Below are 24,893 nucleotides of genomic sequence, written 5' to 3' on the forward strand. Positions count from 1 at the left end.
TGCTTTTGCATCCATGCTGTCCACTAAGTGGACATTGTAACGCCCCAAAATCCAAAGTCTTGCAAAAACAATACAATTCTTATTTAGTTCTTAAAACGCCACGTCCAGCAGGAACCCCTTCCCCCACCCCCTTCCTGAAATTGTATTGATGAAGTACTTTATGAGATGTAGAATGGTGCATGCTTTCTAAAGAACTGGAGGACACTTACAGAATGGTGAGAGGAACAGGAATATTCTGTCTTTAAAACTTGGCCGATCAGGATTCTCTAGAATGGGGTGTGAGGGGGATGGGGGGGGGGGGCGCTTCAAGTCCCAAACCCTCCACTGATATATCACACGACCTTTTCACGATCTATTAATCCAATGATTCACTTTGGTCAGACTACAAGAGCTCCATCTACGACGAAAATGGTTTTAAAAAGTCACTCTGGTCAGTATGTTCGCTATTACATTCAGATAATTATATACAAATTCATGTAGGTCGCGCAAATTCAAGATGCAAATGTATAAAAGTGACACCCATTTCCCGACATTGGAAAATTGGTATATAATATATATTTTTGTTAATCAATTTATTAAAAAAAAACCGAGAACGCATCATTATAGTCTTATAATGTTTAATGCCCCCCACCCCCCCCCCCCCAAAAAAAAGAAGAAGATTTGTCTCGTGTATTCGCTGTTTATTCTATCAACAGAAATGTAGCACTATTCATGCAAAGCTGTTGATCGCCTAAATTAGAGTTGTAGAAAAAATTACAAATATAAAATAGACCGATTTACCCGTCAGTCATGATCTAAATCACACTCTTAGTTATTGTTTGATTTGTACTCTTTGTCGAATTTGTGTGCCGTTATATTCAAGCAAAATTAATAATAAAGATGAATTTATATAAGGCATACTGTGCGTTTATCAGGGTAAACACAACTAGCAACGTGTTTGTTTGTCCAATCCTTAATTAATTATGTGAATATTTGCACGTTGTCATGGTCTCATGGTACACTAATAGCCACTTATTTACGTAATTAAGTTACTAAGTGTTTGCGGGGGTAGGGGGAAGTGAGAAACATTAATCTGTTTACTTGTTTGTTTGTTGGGCGGGTGTCTTGGTTAGTATTAAAATTGTCTAAAGTAGTAGATGGGAAAACAAATTAACATTGTGAATCTTTCAAAGATCTACATTTTCAACAAAAAATCAGATCTTACCAGCGGACAGAAAACTGAGTACTGAGTCTGCGCCCGTGATATGAGGGCATCCATTGGACTCCATGCACACACTGTTAATTTATGACGTCATATCCTTGCATCATTCGACCGCACGCATTCAACACAGTAACGGGGAAACACCGCTTCACTGCATGCAATCACTTCTCTTCCCAACACGTCATTTACATACCGACTAGCAACAAGTGAAAAGCGCGGGAATTATACTCTCTATCTGCATGGAGATTGGTAAAATAAAGGTTATTAGACACGCATTAAGTTGATATCTGTTTATCATTTTGAAACCAACTCGGAAGGAAATTCGACCTATATGCGACACAACTATTGTTTCAGTGATTGAACTAGAAAGGGTATCGGGAGAATATTTTTGAGATTACATGTCAGTGACTGATATACTTTACTGTGCATCATATTACTTGTGAAATCACAGGATTTAGAGTCAACGTCAGCTCAACATCGTTTAGAATTCCTCAGCGGACGGGGGTGATGTGAATCGTATTTTGGAGAATTTTACAAGCCTTTATTACAAAATAATCTTCATGATGAGAACTCTAGAAAGAAGGAAGAAAACATGCAGGAAAGAATCTCTTTTAAATACTTCCGGACTTGTAAGTATATGCATCATATAGTTTTTCAGCTTCTTATATCGTATCGTGTTAGAAATGATAGCAATGTGTATTTTATATTTCATATTTCATTTCCAAAAAGGTTTTTGCATTTCTGAATTATAAACTGTATGGGTGAATGTATGTAATGTCATCGCGTCATTTGTTTGAGAGGATTTACATTTTGTTTTCCTTAAGTATGTCAGGCTAACAAAATGGAGAATGTTTAGTTGCCATTTCTACTGCTTCTCGCTCAGACTTCACACCTTTATACGCCCATACCTCAATTAGTAAACAAGATTGTAAACAATTATCCCTATAATGTGATTAACCCACCCGCCGTAGAGTGCGATAGGAGAGAGGGGGTGGGGGGGGGGGGGGGCTGGAAGTTCACGGTTCTCTTCTTAACCCTAAGAGGTGTGAATCAGGATATCTTACACAAGACCTAACACCGTCCTGTGTCCGTATAGAGGCAGCCAATGACGTACCTGCAAGAGGTTCTTCCTTACCTACCTGACGAGGATCACTCGTCGGATATTGTTTAGGGTTGGTTGTTTTCAGGATGAGTGAATCATAAGGTGAAAAGTGAGTCCCGATTATCGCTTTGAAGACCAGTCTCCTGTTATCATAGAACACGTCCATGCAGGGACAGACATCACACACACACACCTCACCTGTCGAGAGATGCTGTGTTCGGTGAAAGTTCACCAGGACTGGTGATAATCCTGCAGTAGTCAAACCTAGGGAAGGATTACACGAGGACCTAACTCAAGGGGGGGGGGGGGGGGGGGTGTTTCACAAAGATCCTTAGTTGAACTTATCTCTTAGTTGGACTTAACAATATTATTATGGAAAGCCATTTGCATCTTTGAAAATATTTTGTAAAATGTTGATTCAAAATATTTTCTATTATCAAGGAGATTTCATGTTCTTGGTGTGGAAATGTAAAATTTGTGAAAATTCTAAAATAGTAAAATATTTGCTTTTGAATATATTTATCATTATGCTACAAATAGCTCTCCATAATGTTTAAGTCCAACTTAGAGTTAAGTTCGACTTAGGATCTTTGTGAAACACCCCCAAGGTGTGATAATTTGACACTGGTATTGAGCATTGCGGTAATGTTGTTTTCAATATTATGAGAATTGCATTTACAACAATATGTGGTTTTGTCCAGAATGTTCTCAAAATAAAAGATAATTGATGTAACTAGCGGTTTCTGGTTGTGCAAAATAAATGCCATGCTTTCTGTGACGTCTAAACAAAATAGCCGTATTTGAACCATCTTCTCAAGAGAACTTGATCCATATATTCTTTTAACACAGGTTTGAGAGAAGATTACTGAAAATATAAATCCAATAATCACTTCCTCCCACTTTTTCGATCCCCTCAACACACACTCTCTCTCCCTCTCTCTCTCTCTCTCTCTCTCCCCCTCTCTCTCTCCCAACCTCTCTCTCTCTTCTCTCTCTCTCTCTCTCTCTCTCTCTCTTTTCTATCTCTCTCTCTCTCTCTCTCTCTCTCTCTCTCTCTCTCTCTCTCACTGTATTTCTGTCTCTTACAATAAATGTATTTTTTTGTACGAAGAGGATTATGATTTGAGGACAACATCATGCACATAAATTATGAAAACTTGCCAATCGTTACATGAATAAAATGCATGTTTATTATTGCTTATTTATCAGAGAAATAATAATAGAAGTGGAATATATTCACATCATTGCAAGTAACCTGAACGTATTTAAAAACATTTATACTTTGATTTTAGAGGCTTAAATCATCAAAAGAGATGACATACATCTATTATATGACACTGTGTAAAACAATCCATGCCAATAAATTCGAATCCAAGGCAAAAATTTACCACGTGAACAACATAACATAATAAAGTTTTGAGTATAAATCTTTGTTACATTATATCATAACATGCCTCATGGAAAATTGCCAACGTTATATCTTCATCGAACTATAATTTGCCATTACATAGCTATATTTGCCAAGACCAGGAAATCATGTTTTTGAACAGAGAAAATCACTTTGAATCAAAGTGAAATTGAAAAATTAAACGGGGGTTCCATGAAATGTAAACAACAGTTTCGGATGTACTATCTTACACAATTTTCCCGGGAATTTTCCAGCGAATTAATTATAAACTATATCACTGGTAGAAACATTAATAGAAAACAATAGAAAAGTAAGTATCTTGAAGATATCCTACACGACATGTAAACCATGCGTGTGATTTTTTATTAATAAAGAAAGTTGATGATAGATTAACCTTTAACGAATGATAAAGGAAATGTAATTTCAAATATATTTCATTGCCAAGATCGAAACCTCAAACAAAGTTGACCTCTAAACTAAGTTCTTGAGGCTCTCACGTCACATCCTGTATTGACGCATTAATTACTTACTTTAGTTGATTTAGGCATTATTGACTTTGGAATGAGAATGATAATAATAAGGTTAATTTTTAAGGCGCCTAATTTCTAGGCGCCAAAATTAGAACCAAACTAAAGATGTTTATTTTATATAACGCCTTTAACTTTACTAAATTTTAATAAAATGATAACCTTTTCGGTGAACATCCTTGGGTTTTGCCAAGTAAGATTACATGAGGTATAAACAATCCACTCTATACGATACTTTACAAACAGGTGCGGGGGATATGTTTAACATAATTTTCCAGGACTATGTTTATTATTTTTGTCGTTTTCTAATCGCTTTTGTTTCACAGAGTGATTACATAGATCATACTGAAAGCAAACATACGACTCGTTCAACTTCCGACGTCTCCGAGTACAACCCAGTTTCAACCCAATCCCATAAACATAATACCTCTGATGGGAATACTGGGAGGAGACTTTGGAACTTTGATCCAATCATAATGTTGACCATGGGAAGACAAACCTAGATATAATCTCATCAGAAGTTTAGTTTTGAATCACTTCTGACATGATTGACACAAAACGTGCTCTCAAATATAAACTTACAGGTGAAACCAATTCTGGTCATCTATAGATCTATATATCTATCATTGTACTGGATAGAATGATTATTTGCTTGACATAAAAACAAATTATTTTTAATAATAATGATGATAACAACAAAAAATTTAATAATAAAATAATGATAATGATAAAAGTAATGATAATTGAAAAATAATACCAAAACAAATCGTGGTTCATATAGCGATTAATACGTTAACGACATCTCTAAACGCTTTGCAGTACTCTAGGCATATAGCTCTGATGTGCATGTTAATCATACATCTGGATAATGATTCGATAATTAATATGATTCTGTCATGGCAACCGTTATTCCTAATAATCGTCTTCGAACAAAATAAAGCCTTGCATTAAAAAGTTTGTCTAAAAGTTTGTGTCTAAATCCTGACGGATTACATTCGTGCTTGCATAACCCACGTGTTATAACGAGGGTGGAAGACGCAATTAATGAGCTTTATTGAAATAATAAAAAGCCTTTGAGAGGGAAGGATAGAATATAATCATCTAATACTAATCTAATCTTAGCAATCATTATATGCAGACAACAAAATACATGTCTAATGGTATATTGCCTCAGTCAAGGAACCATTACTCATCGAGCTAAACTCTCCTATACATCATCTTAGTCTTAACAGTTGTTTCATTTCCATGTCTTTCTGAATTATTCTTGTAAATTAAGTGCCCCACCCTACCGTTTCAAGTAATGTTATGTTGTATACTGTTGGATTTGCTTGGCAAGAAGTCAGAATTCAGTCGTGTTTTTGCCACTTTTATCCTACAGTTTCATTCTTCAAGGTTCAAACTGATAATATAAATATATACATGCCTTTTATTTCTGTATTAACTGCGCGATAATGTCATTGATTTTGAATCATGTAAAAATCCAATTTTAATTAGAATTTATTCATCAACATGAAAAACTGTGAAATTCTTCAGGCATCTTTCCCGTTTTTACAGATCAAAATCTTTTTTGCAGTGGGGGGTTAGCAAGTTATACTTGAAAATCGCTGTATATTTTGTATTCACTCTTTAGTCCATAATAAGTGGAGTTTCGAAATTTGTTAGAAGTAGTAAAATGGCTCTGCAAGGGCAACCTTTTGATAAGAATCAAGCAAATATTACCAACTGACATGCAAATAGAAACTATTGTTGGAAAGTTTTTTTACGAATCGAAAGCTATGTATCATCTCACGTGCTTTTCCTGTTTTACAAAAAGTACTGTTTATTAAACTTTGTAGAGGTCATTTTGTAGAGTTGAGTTTGTCTGTAATTATGATGTTTCATAGGTCGGTGGCAAAAAAGATACTTAACATAATTATTGAACTGCCCCTTCTCTATCTGTATGTACGCCCCCTTGCTCTCCCTTGCTCTCCCCCTTTCCTTCCCCCTCTTTCAATCTTTGTATGTCTGTCTGCCTGTCCCCTCCTCTCTCTCTCTCTCTCTCTCTCTCTTTTTCTCTGTCTCTGTCTCTGTTTCTCTGTCTTTGTCTCTGTTTCTCTGTCTTTGTCTCTCTGTCTCTCTCTCTCTCTCTCTCTGTCTCTCTCTCTCTCTTTCTCTCTCTCAAACCCAATTGACCGCCTCTCGTCCTATATCTCTATTGTCTAATAATATTGGATATTTATATAATGCACATATCCATTATTCAGGGTGCTCAAGTCCCCCCTTTACTGTCAGTATGTAACTTTTCTTTTCATGTGTCGATAAGCCTCTCTCTGATTTATTTTTAAATCCTTTATTTTATTTTTAAATTCTTCTTCGTTCGTTATTTATTTTTTGTCTATATAGAGGTGTTCGTCAACACTGGTTAGACTATTGTCATCTATTGTGTTGTTATTTAATACGATAAAATGAAAGGTATGATTGAATCTTAAAGTAATTTACTTTATCCCTGGAAGTGATTTTGTTATCCTTGAAATTGTCATCATATGCTTTAAGGGTACAGGTTTCGAAGAAAAAACATCAGCTGAGTGGCTCGAACATCGAATAATCAAACAAACACATCGTAGCTTACAATTGAAATAACCTATCTGCTTATTTTCAATGTCAAACATTGCATATTTCGTCTAAAGGCTAAGGTGTCAGAAAACGTGTATAAATATGTTGTAATATGATTGACCTTTGATGTATAACATTGAAATTAAATAGCATCAAGACAAGTGTGTGAGTTGTATGGTGCTTGATAACTGGTTTTTAATACAAATCAAAATGATTTTTTTTTTCTAATGCCATTGCAGGAACGCTCAAAATGAAACTGGCATTGAAACAATTGCACTTTCCTAATCGTAGGCAAATATTAATTCGGTGTTATACCGAGAGATGTTGTAAATGGATATATCACAACAATGTAAACTGATAACCAGTCGATTCCATGACATTTGATCTCCTTTCTGTTATGTTGTGTTTACGCAGCATTGCGATACAAGTCATGTGAGGGAAGTCATATCCTTGTATAAAACACATATTCCTCATTCAACGATACACGTCATGCTTGTTGTATGTGCATGTATATTGTCGGATTGAGGAATGCTGCAGTTTGAGATAATGATCATTATAGTGCCAGTATGATTAGTTTAGGCGATGGTTCGTTTGATGAGTTAATGTTTACATGAATATAGTGACTCATTATTCTTGTTTTACCCTTTTCTTACGTTGAAAATGACGAAACAACAGCTAACAGAAGAAACGTTACAGGACAGACTGATCAAAACAGATGAAAGAGAAAATTTCAAGAGGTAAGAAACAAACATATATATTCATAAACTGTATATCAAGATGTCCTGGAAAATAATATTGTATGCTATAATACTTTATGCTTGATTTTCATAACCATTTTAACAAACTAAGACTCCGAAAGAAACCATTCTAAAAGTTCATCCACTTCACCTATCTCATCTTTTCCCTGTCATGTGATATGCGACTTTCTACTGAAATAGACGTGTTTGTTGTATATTATAAAGCGCCTTTCCGTTAGACACAAAGCGCATAAACAAGAAATACTTACCAACAAACAAAACTAGAGAATATTGTCATACAAAGCTTATATTAATTACAAACAGAGAGCAATATTACAACAAATTAGAAAAGATGTATTTTCAGACTTCTTGCAAACTGTGAAAGTATGGCAATTCTTAAGTACAGGGGGTAGGAGTTCCGGGTTTCAGGGGGCTATAACAGAAGAAGAAAAAAAAAGCCCTATTACCTATCTGTTTATAAATAGTCTTCTCCTTTTCATATAAATTTTGGTATTGTAGTTAAAATGGTCCATGCGCGCATTCAATGATCTTGACACACGTGATACTGAATTGTGTTGAAATGCTTCTAAAAGAGTAGGAATATTTTCATATTGACGGGACTTTTGCATTACAATGTTTGGAAAGGAAGGAATTCGCGAACATGAGCCAATGATGATAAAAGAACAATGTTGGATGTAAATTGGGTCCTATAGCTGTCAGCAATATAAGCCACGTGGGGGCTAAGATAATTAAGACAGAGATGGGGCCCTCTGAAGACAAAGAATTAATTAATCTGTTAATTAGACAGAGCTCAATATTGATGTTATGAGGCAACATGATCATTGGGGACTCACGGCAGTTATTAAGTTGAGGGACGCCATGGCAAAGAAGTGTTCATTAAGTTTGTGACCTCAACACCCCCTTACAATAATAGTGTACAGTCACCGAAGAGAAGTGAGAGAAGAAGAAAGAGGAAGAGAGAGAGAGAGAGAGAGAGAGAAGACAAAGAGAGAGAGAGAGAGAGAGAGAGAGAGAGAGAAAGAAAGAATGAGAAGGACAGAGAGAGAAAGACTGAGAGAGAGAGAGAGAGAGAGAGAGGAGGGAGAGAGAGGAAGATGGTTTGTAATGTGCTATTTTTTGGCTATCCGTTTTATCTGTTAAATGGGATCGTTCAGAGACAGAGATGAACTAAGCAAAATTTTAATGCATTTTGCATACAATTTTATGTATTGGTTTGTTCATTTAAAATCCTGGCATGTTTGTAAAATTCTAATCATTTTTATTTCAAAGTTTTATATTTAGCCCTTTTATAATGTGTCACAACAGATGATTTTTTTTTTAAATTTGAAATCCTGACATGGGTTAAAACAATTTTATTTCTAAACCTTTATATTTTGCCGTATTATAATTTTTCACGAGATAATACCTGCATCGTGATCAAACTAAAATTAAGACGGTGATAATTTCTAATTGGTTAAGATAATTACCCATTCGTGAGTAGCAAACACCTGTGTGAGTGTATACGTCTTCATCTGAAGGTTCTTGTTCTACTTGCCAAGTTTATTTCCGACATCTTCTTGAATACAAACCACAAGATTATCATTTGACGTTTGTGTCAGACGCACTTGTTCATGATAAAAATAAAGTAATTACTTATTGCTTTGGGGGGGGGGGGGATTAACCACCAGGTTAGACTTTGATTACAAAATGGTAAGGAAATGAATGGAAATGGGCGGTTAGATAAAGAGTTGAGTGTGGGAGAGAAGATAATAGAATGACAGATGTAGAAAAGATCTTTCTCTTAAAATGTGGTTTGGGACTAATCAAACCTTAAAACGCCATTTCCTCTATTTATAATTTCTTTGACATTATTTTGAGACACATGACATATCCCGAAAGAATCATCCTTCTGTTTATAATCAGTGTGGGGTTTGTCCATGTACTCATTGAAATGCTGGTGTCATTAGAATAATATATCTGTCAAGGTATTTTCTGTAAGTACGAAGGTTGATTGCAACATTTTACAACACATCTCTGTTTTCTGCCATCCCAGTGCACTCTGGCAATGTCATTCTACTTCTGGGTTTGCCTCTTGGTCTGGTACCGTCTGCTTTTACTTCTAACAAATCTTTCAAATTGTATTGCAAGTCATGAGACCAATACAACGATATATATTTGTTTTAATGGATGTATATCCAGCATCACGATTGTCTCCAAAACTATAAAAAGGCAACAGGGCTAAAGACCTGTCGTTACAAAAAGTCTTAAGGGTTAGCATCTGTTTTTAGATTATCCTTCTATTCACAACTATCAAGAATATCTTATTTCATGTATTTTGTATTGTACTGGATGTCATATACCATGCTTTAAAGATTACCCCTGATCTCGAAGTGTGTTCTTTGAGCAAATATCAAGGTCTGACATCTTACTCCAAAGCCTCCTCACATCTTGAAGATCTTCGAGTCTTTTTATAAGCGGAAGTTAATTGGTAACCATCACTCAAGCAATCCATCCCCCAAATAGTTGCTAACTTCAGCCTTGGGATTGAAACCTTACGTCTGAAACCCCAAGCCCACTGTCTCAAAGGTTTACCTGTCAGAACCGACCCGACCTCAATCTCCTTCGTATTGAAAGAGTTTCGTGTAAATCCTAATAGTCAGGAGACACTGTTTCCCCCTTTTTAGGAGAGAAATAGTTAATTCTAGATCACCCCATATATAGTCCTTGGGAATACGGTCCTCTCGTCAAGGAAAGATTGGATAGTCTCCCAGGGAGCAGCATTGTCTAGTGGACCCATCCCAGCTTGCTGAAGATGAGTTCACGCTCTAAACCACTAATAATAGAAGATTTTACTCCTAACCTCATCCTTTCCAGTCCAGACGGACTCGATTTCACCCTTAAGCATTAGGATGTGCGAAATGATAACGCGGTTGATTAATCCTGAAATGCCCTTGACATTATTGTCAATATTTCATCAGTTAGATCACCGCAAGGATCATAAATTATTACCCCCCCCCCAAAAAAAAAAAAAGAAAGAAGAAGATTCCTACAGTTTGTATGACATTGCAATTGGATTGTTAAAGGCCGGTTTGTTATTTTCTTATTTTTTAATTTTTATAAAGATTAAACAATGAGTCTTCTCCCGACCACAGCTTAAAGACCTCCGATTAGTGGGAGGGGAAAAGGGTACGAAGCGTAATTTGTTGGGTTCGTGGTAATTTCATAATTTGTCTGTCTAGTGTCCATCACGGTAAGTTACGAGAAAAGGTATGAGTCACAAACAGCGTAGATTAATCTAATTTTCCTTTTCTAACAAACTGACACCAACGGTCACCATACACGACCTCTTCGTTATTCATTATCCGTTCAATTTATCACTGGTAGACATTTAAAAATTTTCATTGTAACTTTACCAAAAAATGAACTTGTGATAGTGTAAAATTATGATATAAACATCCAGCATCTGATGAAAACCGGGGTTGTTTGGTTCTTATTCAATCTTATTCTAAGTTCTCGAGTCGTCTGCAACATAATCCATAAATCAAACACCTTAATGAAATATAATTAATTGTTTTGTCGGCCATGTACATAACGACAGCCCAATACTTGCCTGAGGGCGTGTCCCTCTCTGAACGCAGAGTATCCTTATGCATACACGGGATCAGAGTAGAACCTTTTACGATAGTCCCGTGCTAGATCGAATCTCAGATTCAATAAGAACTATTCGTCTTATATAATATAGGGATGGACACTGGGTGCCCTAATAAATAGCTGTTTCCTACAAACTAAAAAAATAGCGCTTAATACATCAACGATGCGTCTCAGTGCTTTACAGATAGATATATTATCACATGATAAATGTTATATATATATATATATATATATATATATATATATATATATATATATATATATATATATATATATATATATAATTATATATATATATATATATAGCTGAAATATTCCACGACTTATGTGAAAATTGTCTAATGTTGGCTCATGACATTACATCATGAGTATCTTTCAACATTACTGTTCTATTTTGAATCATGAGTGACATTGCTACATCTTCTTCGAATTGAAGATGGAAATGAAACGCTAACTCATTCATGCTTCACTTGCAGTCCCTCAGGAATCATTTCAAATGACACGCAGGTTTGGTTATGGGTGATTCATGCTTAGATCCAAACGAAAGACCTCTCTTTTCCTTCGCCCGCACTCCTGGCTATTTCGGTTGTGACTGCACTAATTGATATCTTGAGGTGGATTGTGGCTCGTCAGTAACGTGTGGTAGATTAATCATAGACCTTGTACGCCGTGCATGTAAATCATGCGTTTCGTGCTCATCCTCCGTCTGGATGTACAGTAAGGCCTAGGGGTGATGAGAGACAGAACTTAACACGTGTGTCCTTGAAAAGCAATCACTTTTCATTTACATCTTACAGGATTAACGACCCGATTTATAGCAATGTCAAACAAAATATGGTTTTACGATAATTAAAAGGAAATTTTAACTACAGAAGAAAATGAAAAAAGAAAGAGAATAGAAACAGAAAAAGATAATCGAAAATTATCGCAGTGCACCAAATAATTAAGCGCTCATAAACGGAAAAGGAAGAATAACCGATGTCAGGTTACCATGGTGATGAAGCTAATTAACGCACAACTGGGCGACAACCAGGCAACATAAGTCATACAATGGCAATATAACACATCTGATAATAATGATAATACAACGGATATGAATGTGAGCTATAGTTCTGCTATAGTATACCTCTTGAACACATGGAGTACTCGAATCTAATAATGTATACGACTAATAATTATCAGTACTTCCGACGTTCAGATTTGAGCCTTAATTGGTGCATGCACTGTAAAGTGGAATGGTATATGATTACAGTTATCATGCAACTTATATAGATCAGATCAGAGTCATTGAACTGTTGTAAATATCAATGCACTATAATTATGCAGAACAAGAACGATACACATGAGTGTGCAAAGCAAACGCAAACACTGTATAATGTATATCATTCAGACTATATCAGTGTATTAAGAATATTTCATCTTTTTGCCTGAATATGATTTACCTTTCCAACGATTAAAATGTATATCATGTTTATCAGCAGAGGAGAGGTATTCAGTTTGGAAACCACATCCGATCCCGTACAGGATTCAGATACCTTGATTCTTGAATGAGTTAATGTATTGAATTACTAGTATTAGCTCAGCTGTACAAGAAAACTTCTTCTACGGCATGAGCAAGGGAACGCCAAGTTTCAATTCTAACCAAGTCAGAAAATCATGAGGGGCACCTCTGTAAACTACATAATTTGATTAGGAAGTTATTAAGTCATACACAGTACATGCTTACCTTACACTTTCTTATTATAAAACAAATACGTCGGAGGTTTATTTTTATTTTTTTATTAAGAAAAATTAAGATTTCACTTGAAATGTTGGTCGGTTTACTGTTTGCCATCAACCGTAATCCAATCGAATGTTTAATGACTACACAAATTATGGTTAATGTGAGTAATAAACATACGAGGGTCCTTTCCTGGGTCGTTAGTTGTCCGAATAGCCTACCAAAGTTCTTGTTGTTTGTTTATTTGTTATTGTTGGGGTCAAACATTCACGGATATCCCCTTCACAGCGTTGGCTCACTCCCCAAACAAATTAATTTGAAGAACCACGCCCTTCGTTCAGTATTCTTTATCTTTAAGGGTACACATCCCGACACCCTAGTGGGAACTCGTATTCCTTGACATGGGTGAATCTCAGCGGGTCGACCTAGACTAGGAAGGGTACGTTTTCCGTTACTATTATCTGCCCCCATTGGGCATTCCGTTCTACCCGATGTTAACCCTTCCCCGCCTACTTAAAACAGGTGCGTGCTAATTAAAGAAAGGAACAGCGTATAATATTATCCATAATACTCCGACAAAACTGATATAACCGGTCATCATTATTTTATGCAACTGGCATTGCTTACTTGCAGATAGTTAAAATATGCGATTATCGTATGTGAGAGCTAAATGGTTGAAGCTAACTGGGAGGTGAATTTAAAAAAAAAGATAATAAGGGATGGGGGTAAGAAAAAAAAAAGGGTAGGAAGAAGAATGGAGAGGGAAGACGCAAGAAAGACGAGCAGACAAGGACTAAACCTAAGGTGTGGACAGATTAAGAATGATGAGACCATAGATTTGAAGACAAATTTAATAACTGATTGTGAGGAGAATAAGATAAAGAATATTGGCTAGAGCGGTTGAAGATAGTGACCAGAGTTGAGAGGTAAATGAAGAGCAGGTGTCGTCAAATCACAAACAGGCCACATCCGTCCGGGTGGCGTGTAGCAAGCTGAATATGACGACGATGATTTGTTTAAGGCAATGTGCGTTGCCAACCTACTGATTGATCTTGTTGAAGTCAGAATTGTTTGGCTATTTTCCATTGATACCGCATCATTGGTCATCGTGTATGAACGATTGGTTCACTTGCTTAATGTTTCTTCTTCTCATTCCTAAGGGCAACGCATCAGACGGATCAGACGGTGTACGTAAAAAGCGATAAGATTTATGGACAGGGTATACGTGTTTTTAATTAGTACATGGATATAATGAATATTAAAAGGAGGGATACATTTGAAACTCAGAGATAGTAAGAAGAAAGACAAAGAAGAGAAAGAGAGAGAGAGAGAGAGGGAGAGAGAGAGAGAGAGAGAGAGAGAAAGAAAGAGAGAGATAAATGGAGACAATTAGGCTAGACTAAGAAGAAGCATGTGGTTCCAAAAGGAGTGGGGGGGGGGGGGGGGAGCTGCGGCCCCTAGCCCCCATTTCGGGACTATTCGCTTCGCTTCATAAAAATAATGATATAAATTTCGTGGCGGAAATATTCTTAGTACCTTTATACAGTATAAAAGAACCGTTATGTATCAGTTTCTGATTGCAATAATTTGCATGTTTCACATGATTTTCTTCCTCTATCAGGAGAACAATCATCGTAGAGAAGCAACTTGGAACGTTTGGTTTCGAGCTACAGACGTATGCTATACATCACAAAGGCCGGAATGAAGTAGAGCTTTGTACCTATGTTTGTGATGTTCATCCTGATGGGCCAGCATACCTATCTGGAATGAGAGCAGGTACGTAGACACCAGATGAAATGATATCAAATTTTTGTTTACATGTTATTTTTCTCTATCATGATTAAAGAACTGAGGTATTAAAGTCCCATCCTCTTCTTCTCATCTTCCTTTGAGTCTTTTAATGTGTTTTCTTGTTATGACATTACAACATTTTCCTGTTTCATGCCCTCATCAATATGACAATGCACCCCTCCTTATTTAAGACCAACTACCTTTTCTTCCAAATGACTGTTTGCGAACCTTTTGCTGAGTACATTGGTTCGAGTCCCTGTCTGGAAAGAAGGGAAGACATTGTCGATTCGAAGAGTGTTCCATTTGTTGGGACATGTAGCACCAAGGACCAAACTGAATCATCACCATGCACGGATAGCCAGCTTCCTGTAATAGAACTCTTCATGCCTCGACTAATCTTTTGTCATGACATAGTTACCATGACAACCAGAATGAATTGTAATCAAACGCGACAGTCCCTGTCTGCTCTAGAATGCATCGTACCCGCCCAATCCAGGCCATAAACAAGGATTTAGTGTCATCGAATTGATCATCGCTTTCATATCCATGATGTTGCATAATTTGACCAATATATCAAAATATATCGTTTTTTAAAGAATAAATAGCTGAAGAGTGACAATTGATTATAACGACAATATATCATACAAAGCGGTGAAAAACTTTAGCAAGGCATCAAAAGGAAGCACGTGACGAACATATTCAAGTAGGAATTCACTTTTATGAAAGACCTTTAAGATGAAAGATGTGTTTGAAATGAGTTTGAGATTGAGAGAGAGAGAGAGAAAGAGAGAGAGAGGGAGAGAGAGAGAGAGAGAGAGAGAGAGAGAGAGATTAGATGGGGGGGGGGGGGGTAGGATCAAAATGTAAGATAAGAGCACACATACAAGGCAACAAATTCTTTTTTTCTGTAAAATTTGCATTTATTCGATTATTCATCAATTCTTTCTTAGATTATTTCGAAAATAATAATACAAAGGATGTGATCTAAACATTGAAACAGATCGAAGTGCACAATGCAATACCTTTCTAGATGTATTTCGTTGGCACCGGACGATGTACAAGACTGCTACCTGTTTACCGTCGTATTTAAACACATCTTTACGAAAACTCAACGTAGTAAAAGTCACATTCAATGAACGTCAACCATTCTCCTTTCAAAACCACTTACACCTTCACCCATTTCGAGGATGATTTTGCGAAAAGAGGATCATTTTGAGATAATCTCTAAGCAAAAGTGGACATAGTGAATATAAGGAGGTGGTTAGAGCTTTTAATGATGTAGGTCATCCCTATCTTCTGCAAAAGGAAATTGGACGATTTTCAGGCCATCGGACGTACGCTACAAACTTAGGGAATGAGTTACTCTCCCTCACGGGTTCTCAAATAATTTGTGTCTCCTTGCTTTTAGGATGGGGTCGGTCATTATAGATTGATGTCTTGGGATATCTTTTTTGTTAGGGTGACGTCGTTTTTTGATCAAGGATAGAAAATAGATGAGCGAAATGAGGCTAGACATGCGAGGACAAAGGTGACGGCATAAGGGACTTCATAATGTCTTAATATCGTTAACATAATTATGAGTATACAAGGTATAGATCAGGTCACTAGTCATGCTGTAAAGCAAACTGTGATTGAATGCTACACCTTTAATTTACATTATATTAACGAAACCAATGAAATCCCTTAGAAACTGTTGCGATTGAACGGAATAATAAGTAGTAACCCAACTTGTGTATCGTATTAGTCCAAAGACAAGAAATAGTCTCTTGAAACTTTGTGACTAGTTCGGGATGTGCGATTGATTCGCATCAATCGTAACTCCTGGACAGGATGCATCATAGGTCTACGTGATATTTCGTCCGGTTGTTGATCAAAGTCTTGTTCTGATGATTGTTAAATATTGGATAAATGAAGTTTTGAAACATCGAATCCATAACCAACAATGTTCCTCATTGGTACCCCATCTTTAACTTTGGTAACATGGTCGACTTCAATTTTCGTCAATATTCAAGTTCATGGAGATGGTCATGACGGCCTTGTCCAGGTCAGTGCTTGTTGAGTTCTTTAGAGGCATCGCTCCCAGTACTTCCGCGGGAAGGAAAGCTGGCATCCCGATTATGTCTACTCCTCCTGCTGGCAAACATGGGGTTATAGAAGTTCAGGCCATGACATTAAGACGAATCTCACGCATGTCTCCACCTCTTAAAGAATCTTCGAACATACTGAGAAGTGCTCTGGAACATCGATTCAGAGTAGACTTGCGTGACAAGAGGGTTTAGGAGGAGTTCCTTCTGTAACGTGAGTGGTAGTGAATGATGACAGTGAGTGAAGGAGGAAAGCAGTGGTGGAAATCAAGATAAAGAGAGCAAGAAAGAGAGAAGGAGAGAGAGAGAGGCGGAGAGAGAGAGAGAGAGAGAGAGAGAGAGAGATTATGAAAGGTAGGGATGCAATAAGAAAGACTGGGGAAAGGCAATGAAAGATAAACAGATGGTGATTCGGGAGAACACGAACAATACTTTCCCCATTTGATATCCCTGGAAATGAAGCGAATAAAATTTCGAGATGGAACATGAACCTGGTTAGGAGTTATTTTAGGCATGGATGATCCAGAATCCGATTTTGGCGATTTACAATTTCCTTCTTCACAGGCACTTTGAGCCTGTCCATGTCATACCTTGACAGAATTAGGTTAGACGAATGGGAAAGATGTTCTCAAACTGTCATACAAAGAGCGGAGCCAAACTTCCTATCACATCTCGCATTTCTCATTAATCCTAAAGGTATATTGCACATTGTCATTGACCATCATTGCCAACAAGGATCTGGGACTTTCTCGTCCTCTTCGAGTTCCGGTACATTTGGTTTGGACCCAATCGCATATCATAAATTAGAGATTGCTTGTAACGGATTTCCTTTAAACTTATTTGACCGATAAATATTCTGAAGGTCTAGTCGAAAGGTCCTTCAAGTGCAGCTGGCCATCATCCAAATTCTCATTTTCAAGTTGTGTCTCTTTCGTAACCACATTAACACACCCAATGTACTGAGTCAAGGAATGCCTGGTTTTACTGTATAAATTCATTGTATTATAATCATGCCAACTTGTGTGGTCTTGGCTAACCTTCGGAAGTCTAATGTTCTGCAGAAATTGACCATGACGCTGCCTTTTTTAAAGCACTGTTAAAAACGATTTCGAGTTTTATTATGTTATGTTCGTGAAGTACCAAAAAGGCACGGAATACGAAAATAACTTCGTTGAACAAAAATAAAAGAGTGCATTTGACAGTACTGTTATTAAAGCAAGCACCTGCTTTTGCCAACAGATGTACGTCTTTAAAAAGTAAAGAGATGAATATAAGAGCCCTGGACAGCGGAGGCTACCATTTTGTCTCTTTTATTTTCACTCTTTTATTTTTGATACATGAACTAGGAATGTCCCTTTACTGACCTCGAGATAACTGGTCCATACTGAAATGGATGCCGTGAATATCGTGAGAGTGATTAGGGGTGTATCTGTCTCTAATAATGGATGCTGTATGTCTCTAATAAGAGAGGAGAAGCCCATGCGGAAGTGTTCAATGAAGAACACGGTTTAGTTGTCTGAATCATGGCCCACCACTCAAGCATTCATCCCTCATGATTTGATTTGATTTGACAGCTATAGACGGATGCTCTCATACTACTTTATCCCTTTATAACTCCTCCTTTTACGCTCTCTTTGTTATCTTTCCCCCTCTCTCACTCCCCCTCACCCTCTCTCTCTCTCTCTCCCTCTCTCTCTCTCTCTCTCTCTCCCCTCTCTCTCTCTCTCCCTCTCTCTCTCTCTCTCTCTCTCTCCCCCCCTCTCTCTCTCTCTCTGTATAATTATTTATACTATCCCTTCTCCTCTTATTTTCCCTCTTTTTATGAAAATAATGATTGTAAGAATAATGTTTTATTCCCGCTAGTCAAAGTACATATCTCCTTAGAACTTTATTGATTAATCTAAAGAGTCATATTGATTGATCAACAAACTTCAGAAAAGACATAGATGTTTTGTAATCAAGAATAAACCACATTGTCGCGATTATTTCATGAAAAGTTCTACCTTCTCCCTTTCCTCTCAATTCTTTCTTTCTTCTTTCTTTTCCCAACGTTTTTCCCGTTCTCACTCAGTTATCGTTCCAAGCACAACAATTTCTGCTTCCTACTACATAATTTATTTTTCTTTATCTTAAACTGTTTCGTCTTTTGATAACTAACATTTCACCTTTTATCAAAATGATGTAATTTCCCTTTAATATCTCGTATGTCCTATGTGCTCCATGATCATATTAAGTTCTCTATCTTTCATTTATCTTTTGTTTCTCTCTTTAGGTGACATCATTCTCTCTGTGAATGGTATCTGTGTAGAGCGAGCATCGCACGAGACTATCGTCCACCTCATCACCGTCTCCCCAAACGCTCTCAGGTAAAGTTTATCCCCAGTTATCTCAGTTATAACGAATGTTAAATTCTTTGGATATGAGATTCGGAAATGATTTTTTTGTGGATAGTTTTGGAAATGCATGTTCATGGATAAGTTTTGGAAATGCATGTTCATGGATAAGTTTCGTTTTCCAAATTGTACCTTAAGAAGAGACAACTAATGTATCATCCAAAATCTTGAATTTCTTCTTGGTCACTGCACTGAACATAAGAAAGATTCCGATCAAAGCTATGTTGTCGGGTTCAAATATTCGACTATGATCATCGTGGGAAATGAAATTGAAATGTATACATGCACTGCATATAACTCAAGTTTGTCAGTTGATCAGTTGGTATTTCATTTACTTTCGGAATATTCTTCCTGTATATTATACAATGTTCTAGAATAGATAAGGACTTCACCAAGTACTTCATGCCAATACGACAGTCTCTGAACTTAGTAATTTGAGATGGATATGCCTACATGGTTCGTGCTCATCACTTACTTGATAAAATGTCAGCTGGGCTTCCTGGGAAGGATTTTTCGCGCCAAATTGGCATAGTATGAAATAAGGAAATGATCGTCTGTTCTGTGTTTTCAACGCTTATTTAATGTAACCAGCTAAACCGTGGTGCGATGCCTGTAGCTCCGGTGCGATTAGAATATTGACCAATCTTCACTTTTTTCTCCGTTTCAACATAGTGTGTATTGCACATTGCATGCTTTAAAAGGGTGTTCCATGATTCATTCAACAAAAAAGCAAATTATGCATAGTCTAGTAGGAGGGAAATTGTGGTATCGTGTAAGTCATAAAGAAAAAATGGTAATAATATTAGGAATACAAAACAACAATAATACAAAATAGTAAAATTAAAAAGAGGATGGGGGAGTAAAGTGTTTTTTTTTTTTCACTAACTAAAACAAAACATGAAAACAAAGAACAACAACAACAAATCATGCAGAAACAGCAACAAAGAAATATGAATGTTTGACCCGATGATAAACAGAAATAACCATTATCTCATGCTTTATATGTCGCCTTAACTTTTTTGGCGGGAAAGCCCGATATTTTTTGCGCAATCATCGCTGTGCTGTCTGCCTTAATCAGATGAGCACATTTTGAAGGTCGAACTGTCTGCTACAATATCATTAACGCTTTCCGTTTGGAATCATGGGAAACAAGTGCACTTCTTGAAAGGGTTGAGGGTTGGGTGTGACCAAGGGAGAGGTTAAATCCATGAAGATTCTGGTGATGATATCATTAGAGACCATCCTTCCTGACAATCATGTGATCACGTGATAGAATCATTACCATAGATATATAAATTGGCACGACGCATTGTTCCTCACTAGCTTTATTTCTGCAAGTTTTAAAGTGATTGTGCTGAAGTAATGTGCAGACAATCATGCTACATTATCATAGTTTTTTGCGGGAGTGTTGATTGCAACCATTAGGCGGTAAAAATAAATAATAACGCCGCAATCACCAGTAAAGATGTGCGGTAGTCAAGTTGTTTGAACGCTTGCCGGAGATATGAAGGTAGGGGTTTCGAGCCCCTGCACTAATTTGATTGTATTGTTTGCTAATGAATGTAATATGTTTTCTTCCATAGACTGGTACTCCTCTTTGAAGACTGTGTAAAGAAAGTGGAACACAACAAAAAGCTCGTAAAATTAAAGGTAAGGTAAAATCCAAATCACAAACCAAGGATCTTCATCAAAACATGGAAATTACTTGAATTCATGGCTTATTCTAAAAAGTTTCCCGAAATCTGAAAACAGATAATAGGCCTATTTTGTACGGCGTTGAGTCATCCACAGGTGGACAGTCGCAAGACATCGATCAGTCGAAAGTTGGATGTAGATTAAAGCCATGGGCCTTTTCTCCATTATAGGGTTACGCCAATACAAACCCGTTTTACGAGGGTGGGTATGGTAACATAATTATACTATTTAAACAAAAAAACATTGTTCTGTTGTATTTATATGACCTTTAATAAATATTGTGAATATGTCCCTCCTGTACACGCATATACAATTCACTTTCACTTTTGTGTTTGGAGTTTCGCTAAATGCTTTCTCGTTCTTCCTGTTTCTGTAGGTTATTGCAACACAATAATTAATCGAATCCAACCATACGCTGTAAAAAATAATTTGTTCATTGGTAATTTTTACGTATTTTTTCCATGTAGAATTTACTTGTAAACATTAGTTTTGCCACTTACGCACTAAATTTAAGTCTTGTTAACTCAAACTTTCAATTTAGTAGAACATACGTGGAATATTTAAGTAAAATCAAATACATAAGAACTTTAAGTAATTTCAGCTTGTATTAATTTAGTAATTTTAACTCAAAATCAGAAATTATACGTATTACTCAAACAATTTATGTTGATTATTCTTATCTTTTTAAAGTAAGGACCGATGCAGTGCGTAATAGAAATATTTACATAATTTATGAATATTCATTAAGACCAAATTAAACTCTTTTTTAAATAAAACAATTCTTTTTTGTGGTTGAATGAAAATTTAAGGACTTTAAAACATTTACTAATTCATTTAACATGGCTAAGCAAAGACAAGACAATTTTTAATTGTTACCCAGTTCAAAACAAATCAAAACTTGATATTTCAGGAAATTGTCAACCAATTTTCCTTTTAAGATGCTACGATCAAGTATATATAAAATTTGGAGCCTTTCAATATGTGTCGAATTGAAGCGTATGTAATAGTTTGTGATGGTGGTAGATATATATATATATATATACGGTTAAATCTTAAATAGAAGTAGTGTTAGTGATTAGTTATTAATCTTTAATAGAAGTAGTGAATGATTAGTGGATGTTACTTGTTAGATTAGATGGGTACCAAATCGTGCAATATGTAATCCTATCATAGCTTATTTTTATTTATCTAAAATGATTACAATACTTAAATTATTTACGTTAATGTAACTCGATTTAACTGAGTAAAAATGTATTCAGCAAAATAAGTAAATTCTACTTAAGATGCCGTAGGTAATATTTACTTAATAAAAATAAGGCAATTCTTTTCCTCAATTTTATTGAGTTATTTCGACTATTATTTTTTTACAGTGTAGTGTTCATTTATTATTTATTTATTTCTTTGGGGGGGGGGGGCACACTAGGAAGAGCTATTTTCCATGTAACATGTAAACTGTGACCTCGCGTTTAAGATAAAAGGGAGTCGAAACAGAATGTTGAAGTAATGATTTGTAAGTCTCCAAAAAGTATATTATTTTGTGGAGATTTAAACATATAGAGAGCATTTTAATCGTGATTTAAAGAGGCGCGTAACGCTTTCACTGCAAAGAGAGGCACTTTGTAACTACAAATGCCCCTTAATAAAATTGATATAGAAAATATTAACATTTTGTAATTTGATATATGGTGGGGCATTTTGACTGTCTGAGTTGCATCATTGTTATTAACTGGGAAGGAAACGAAAAGGGAAAGTTTGGATAAGGATTTATAAACTGAGACAAATCGGAAATATGTGGGAGATCCAGGAACCTGGTTGAAAAAAAATGAAACATGTGACTTGTCGATGTGTGAAACATCCATGGGAACATTACAAGCGAAAATGAAGTATTGATTTGGGTAACATTGGTAGATGGGGGATTTTATTCACGTCATTGGGAAATGTCTTTTTAAAATTCTTTTTCAGGAGTATTCCATAAATATAATGATGATTTATTTTCTTCTTCTTATTTCCCATTCTCTATCCCTTTTACACTCACATTCCCCTCCGTTCTCCCTTTCTGTCTCCCTCTATTTTACCTTTTCTCTCTTTACCCCCCCCTTTTCTCTATATTTGCTATCTCTCTCCCTCTCTCTCTCTCTCTCTCTCTCTCTCTTTTCCTTCTCTCTCTATAACAGAGAATGCTCTACGATAAGAAGCTGGCATATCGCGCCCTCCAAGCCCAAGAGAAGAGGGTGATGCTAGGGCTAGCTAGATACGAACTCAATAGCATGACATCGCTAGCCTCTGATGACAGCGGTTTCTACTCATCCCCTGGCTCGTCACAGCTAAGCAGCAAGTCACAGTCTATGAGCTCCATCAGTTCAGGAGGATTCAACTTATCCCAGATTCCTGGCAACGAGAGTCTAGAACAAATTGCGCTTTTGGACGTCTAAGAGCTTTTGGAAATGGACATGGCGTTGTGAAACGTTGCTCAAAGATGAACTGATTGACTGTGCCAGTCATATGAATGATAAACGCAGGACTGAACATATTGTAGAAGACTTTGCTTTGATAGACATGACACGAACGTTTGATGAGGTCCAAAATATGACAAAATGACGTCGACCATCGTTCTTTACGACACGCATAACCATGATAACAGTAACAAGAAATATCAAGCCAGGACATTGAAGATACCACTCGCTTCCTCTCTATGCATGCATATGATAACTTATCCAAGTTAAAAGAATGCTCGCTTTCATAAACCAGGGTTGATCTAATTACTCTTGGAATTTAGAAGCTGGAAATATTCAACTAGCAGTGACTAGTGGCAGATGTCTAGTCCTCACGTTCTCTCTTTTATTTTCTCTCCAAGAGCAAGCCCCCCCCCCCCCCCCCTGACTACGTCACTCATTGCCTCTTCATCTGAGTGTAATCGTGTACCTGTTTGTTTGGGAAATCATATGCTTACATGTTAGAACTAGTCTTCTAAACTTTATGGAAAGGTTTCCTGGACGATGACCAAATTGAACCCAGTGAAGTTGGCCCATAATGAAGATTAATGAATATGTATGAGGAGAGAAGCCTGGTCGTTTGCTACCGTAGATGGTGCAATATACGTTTGAAATTGGAGGCTCATGGAGTATAATGGGCATGATGATCACTGATCTCTCCGATTATATTTTTCTTCATAGATATGTCATTGATATACATAATATTATACTTCAGCTTTGTTGTAGTTTTTCATGATACTCAACTTGTAAACAGTATTGTAATAATAATAATAATAATCTTTAAAGTCCACTCCAAGTTTTATTAAGTTAAACCGAAAATGTAGGTGTCATCAAAGTTATTAGGCATTCCCGTACTTGGTGAATTTCTCGGAAATTAATCTCCATTGAACGAAGAATAATTATTATGCGATATACCATACGATTACGAATGACATTACAGAAATAGTAAAGAAGTCAAATTTGTTTTTTTTGCCCTTTTTACAAATGAAAAGGGGAAAATACTGCTGATTCGTGCCAAAGTGACTTGCCTACTTGGTAAAGAAAAATGTAAATAACTTATTTTCTGATGAGAAGGAAAGGAATATATTATCTATGTGTAAAGTTTCATAAAGAAATGATATCGTATTACATGATTTTGTGCAATAGAGATTATTAAACATGCTAAAATAATACAACTTTAATTCAGTTCTCCGGCCAACGTTCTTGCCTGTTAACTCACTGAATTGTCACATTCCTCATAGATTGAATACAGTAACCACCCGGTTCCAGCAGACAATGATCTTTCATAAAGTATGTATTTAAATGCTTCCTATGTATTGTTATTACTGAGTCTGCAGTGTCCCATTTCGAATCAAATCGTATTAAAACGATTATACAACCAAATCTCGAATGATTGTTATTATCAAAAAGAAATATAATGATCGTTTTATCTGTGTATTGTCTATTCAACTAGGCCTACAACAAATATATTGTTCTGTTATTATCTCTTCTTTTTTTAAA

At 36.3% G+C, this 24,893-nt stretch overlaps 1 protein-coding gene across 2 annotated transcripts; it reads left to right on the forward strand.

The window, feature by feature from the left end:
* The first annotated feature begins 1,354 nt into the window (after positions 1–1,354).
* LOC753472 (general receptor for phosphoinositides 1-associated scaffold protein) lies at positions 1,355–24,157 on the forward strand. 2 transcript variants are annotated; one of them, XM_011665946.2, is made up of 6 exons: positions 1,355–1,830; positions 7,506–7,567; positions 14,560–14,714; positions 19,086–19,179; positions 20,790–20,856; positions 23,076–24,157. In XM_011665946.2, exons 1-6 carry the CDS (start codon positions 1,762–1,764, stop codon positions 23,331–23,333), a joined length of 705 nt encoding a protein of 234 aa, XP_011664248.1. In that variant the 5' UTR covers positions 1,355–1,761; the 3' UTR covers positions 23,334–24,157. The 2 variants fall into 2 exon arrangements, with proteins under 2 accessions (XP_011664248.1, XP_001182336.2); XM_001182336.4 differs by lacking the exon at positions 1,355–1,830 and having other exon boundaries at positions 7,287–7,567.
* Positions 24,158–24,893: the final 736 nt, after the last annotated feature.

The sequence above is a fragment of the Strongylocentrotus purpuratus genome, unplaced genomic scaffold, assembly GCF_000002235.5.
Source record: "Strongylocentrotus purpuratus isolate Spur 01 unplaced genomic scaffold, Spur_5.0 spur5_scaffold_7, whole genome shotgun sequence".
NCBI classification, from domain to species: Eukaryota; Metazoa; Echinodermata; class Echinoidea; order Camarodonta; family Strongylocentrotidae; genus Strongylocentrotus; species Strongylocentrotus purpuratus.